At 63.6% G+C, this 2884-nt stretch overlaps 1 protein-coding gene across 1 annotated transcript in view; it reads left to right on the top strand.

The window, feature by feature from the left end:
- The window catches only part of OS9 (OS9, endoplasmic reticulum lectin), a 6202-nt gene that overhangs the window by 866 nt on the left and 2452 nt on the right, over nt 1-2884 (top strand). Inside the window, exons 2-7 of the mRNA XM_025192696.1 lie at nt 820-996; nt 1212-1275; nt 1563-1639; nt 1903-2001; nt 2301-2502; nt 2597-2719. Coding sequence (XP_025048481.1) covers nt 820-996; nt 1212-1275; nt 1563-1639; nt 1903-2001; nt 2301-2502; nt 2597-2719 — 742 coding nt within the window. The remainder of the gene's footprint in view (nt 1-819; nt 997-1211; nt 1276-1562; nt 1640-1902; nt 2002-2300; nt 2503-2596; nt 2720-2884) is intronic.

The following is a 2884-nucleotide window of genomic DNA, read 5'->3' as shown; positions in this document are numbered from 1 at the left end:
CTGCCTTCGCGCCGCGGGCTGGGGGGGGGGGGGGGGGGGGGGGCTGGACCCGATGACCTGCTAGGTCCCTTCCAGCCCCTAACGTCTATGAAACCCTGGCACTCCCCGCGGGCCTCCCTGAGGGGGCTTCATCCTGACCTGGTCCCAGCAGGGTCCAGCGCCTCCCATCACCCCGTCTCCCCTGTGCCCTGGGGTGGGGGCACCCATCACTAGCTGCTTCCCGAGCCCACCCTAGGTCTCACTAACCCCCCCACCCCGTGCCTCTGTTTCCCCACCTGCCGTGCCCCCTGTCCCTTACCTCCTGTTTGGCTGTGGCCGGGCAGGACGCAAGCCCCCAGCCGGGCTCCTGGGCGCCAACAGCATCTGTTGCTGGCAGCTCCGGCTGCCTGGGTCTGGGTGGGGAAGCGCAGGGTAGAGAAGGTGAACTGTGCCTGGTTTTGGAGATAAGGGTATCTTGCTGGCCCCTGCTTCCTCCTTCCTAAAGTCATCTGATCGCGGTGCTCTGTAGGCAAATCTTTCTAGAAAGTGGAAGCAAGACTTTTGAGGCTGCCGTGTCAGGTTTGGTGGGCAGACTGTGCTCTGCCCCTGGAGCTTCACCCCAGAAGTGGCTGCATTTCTGGGCCGGGTTGCACAAGAGGGATGGGGGCAGCTGCATGGGAAGCCAGGGTTGCTGCATGAGGCTACGAGCAAACAGCTGATGAGGGTCATGGGCAGATGGGCCAGGAAAGAGCCAATGGTGCCCTTTGCCCTGGTCCTGGCGCCGGTGGCTGGACACAGAGCCCAGGGGAACCCTGATGGCCCTGTATCCCACTCCCCCAGAGCCGGGCCGAGGACGTGGTGACCATCTCCTCCAAGTACAAGCAGAAGTACGAATGCCGCCTGCCGCCGGCTGCCATCAAGATCCACCGGGAGCCTGAAGATGACCCCCGGGGTTACAGCGGGCTGGGCATCACGGAGCTGCTGCGGCCCATGGGTGCTGCGCCCTGTCTCCGTAAGGTGAGGCGCCTGCCTGCACCGGAGGCTGGACGTGGGATGGGAGGTGCCCGCCACAGAGCCTGCTGGGGAGCGGGTGGGGGTCGTCCCACAACCCCCCCGTTGCGCCCACTGGTTCGAGGCTCAGGCAGGCCGTGGCGGGCTCAGAGAGGGGGGTGGGTGACGTGTGACTGGAGGGGGCCCGGAGTCACACGTGTTACCCACCTTCCCTCCCCCAGACCAAGGACTGGTGGACGTATGAGTTCTGCTACGGGAGGCACATCCAGCAGTACCACATTGAAGGTACCACAGGCCGGCCGCGCTCCTGCTAGGGTTATGTTGCAGGCCCAGCAACATGCATGTGCATACATGCATGTGTCCATGCCCTGTGTGCCCAGTTTCCACCCCCACACACACTTTATTTAATGCTCCCCTTCCCTTGCCCAGACGGGACGAGGGATCCTCGAGTCTGTCATAACAGAGCTGAGCCTGGCTTGCCAACACCCATGTCCCTGCATGCGTACGTGTGCATGCTGGTGCTGCACGCACGCAGGTGTGCGGGCTGTAACTGTTTGCCCTTGGCTCTGCAGAGTCGGATATCAAGGGAGACGTCCTGTACCTGGGCTACTATCAATCTGCCTTTGACTGGGACAATGAGACTGCCAAGGTGCGGGGCATAGGGGGTTATGGGGGGGGGTGGGCTTCTGTGGGGTGAGGGGAAGGCATCAGCAGGGGCTGGGCTCTTTGGGGCAAAGTGGGGGCTGGGGTCTCCTGTGGGCTGGGGGGGACTGGACAGGCTGGCTTGTGAGTGGCGGCAGGGCCTGGCTTTCTGGCAGCAGAACCTATGTACTTTCTATGGTTCTTCCGTGACCTGTGTGCCTCAGTTTCTCCACCTGAAGCAGGAAGTGACTTGTGGTTTCCCACCCCCAGGCCTCGAAGCAGCACCGTCTCAAGCGCTATCATAGCCAGACCTACGTCAACGGCTCCAAGTGTGACCTCAATGGTCGCGCTAGAGAGGCTGAGGTCCGGGTAAGGTGGGGAACAGCTGTGGGGGGGTGGGGGGTTGGGTCTGGCTTTTCACTGCCTGGCTGGTTGGCAGCGTCCTCCCCCAGTGCTGCTTTCCTGGCCTCTGGGGTGGGCATAGGGGTGGTGATTGGGTGGGGGGTGCTAATTAGCTGCCAGGAGTCATTACACCCTGCGGGGTGCGGGTATCTGGCTAGAAAAGGGCTCAGGGAGGCTCTGGCTGGGAAGGGGCTTGTGGGGGGCCTCTGGCTGGAGGGGAGGGGAGGGGTGGGTCCACACTAATGTCCCCCGCACCTCCCCCCCAGTTCCTGTGCGAGGAGGGCTCGGGTGACTACATCGCGCGGGTGGATGAGCCGCAGTCGTGCTCCTATGTGCTGACAGTGCACACGACCCGCATCTGCCACCACCCCTTCCTACGCCTGCCCGCAGCTGCCGCACCCCAGCCCATCCGCTGCCAGCCTGCGCTAAGCCCTGCCCAGTACCTCCAGTATGTCCAGGCCCAAGTCTGTGAGTATCCAGACTGGGGGAGGGGGGCAATGCGGATGGCAGGGCCTGGTTGCCCCCCCACCCATGTGTGACCTCTGCTCTCGGCCTCCCTCAGCTGACACTAAGCGCAAGGTGGAGGAGATCTCGGAGGAGCTACGGACGCTGGACACACGGCTCTGGAGTGAGCAGGACCCCAGCCCGGCCAAGCCCCCACCCAGGGAAGACCCTTCCCTCGATGGTACGGCACTCGGACTCCTGGGTTTCTCAGCTGTGTGGGATGGGGAAGAGCCTTGGCTTGTGTAGGCCACTTGGAGAGCATCCTTGGGTTGCAAATGGGGCGTTGCCCCTTTAAGGACACCCACACCCACCTGGAGGCACTTACTATGGGGGGGGGGGGGGGGCA

Source organism: Alligator sinensis, unplaced genomic scaffold, assembly GCF_000455745.1.
Source record: "Alligator sinensis unplaced genomic scaffold, ASM45574v1 scaffold265_1, whole genome shotgun sequence".
NCBI lineage: Eukaryota > Metazoa > Chordata > Crocodylia > Alligatoridae > Alligator > Alligator sinensis.
Note: the sequence above shows the minus strand (reverse complement) of the source record. Positions and strands in the feature narration are given on the sequence as shown.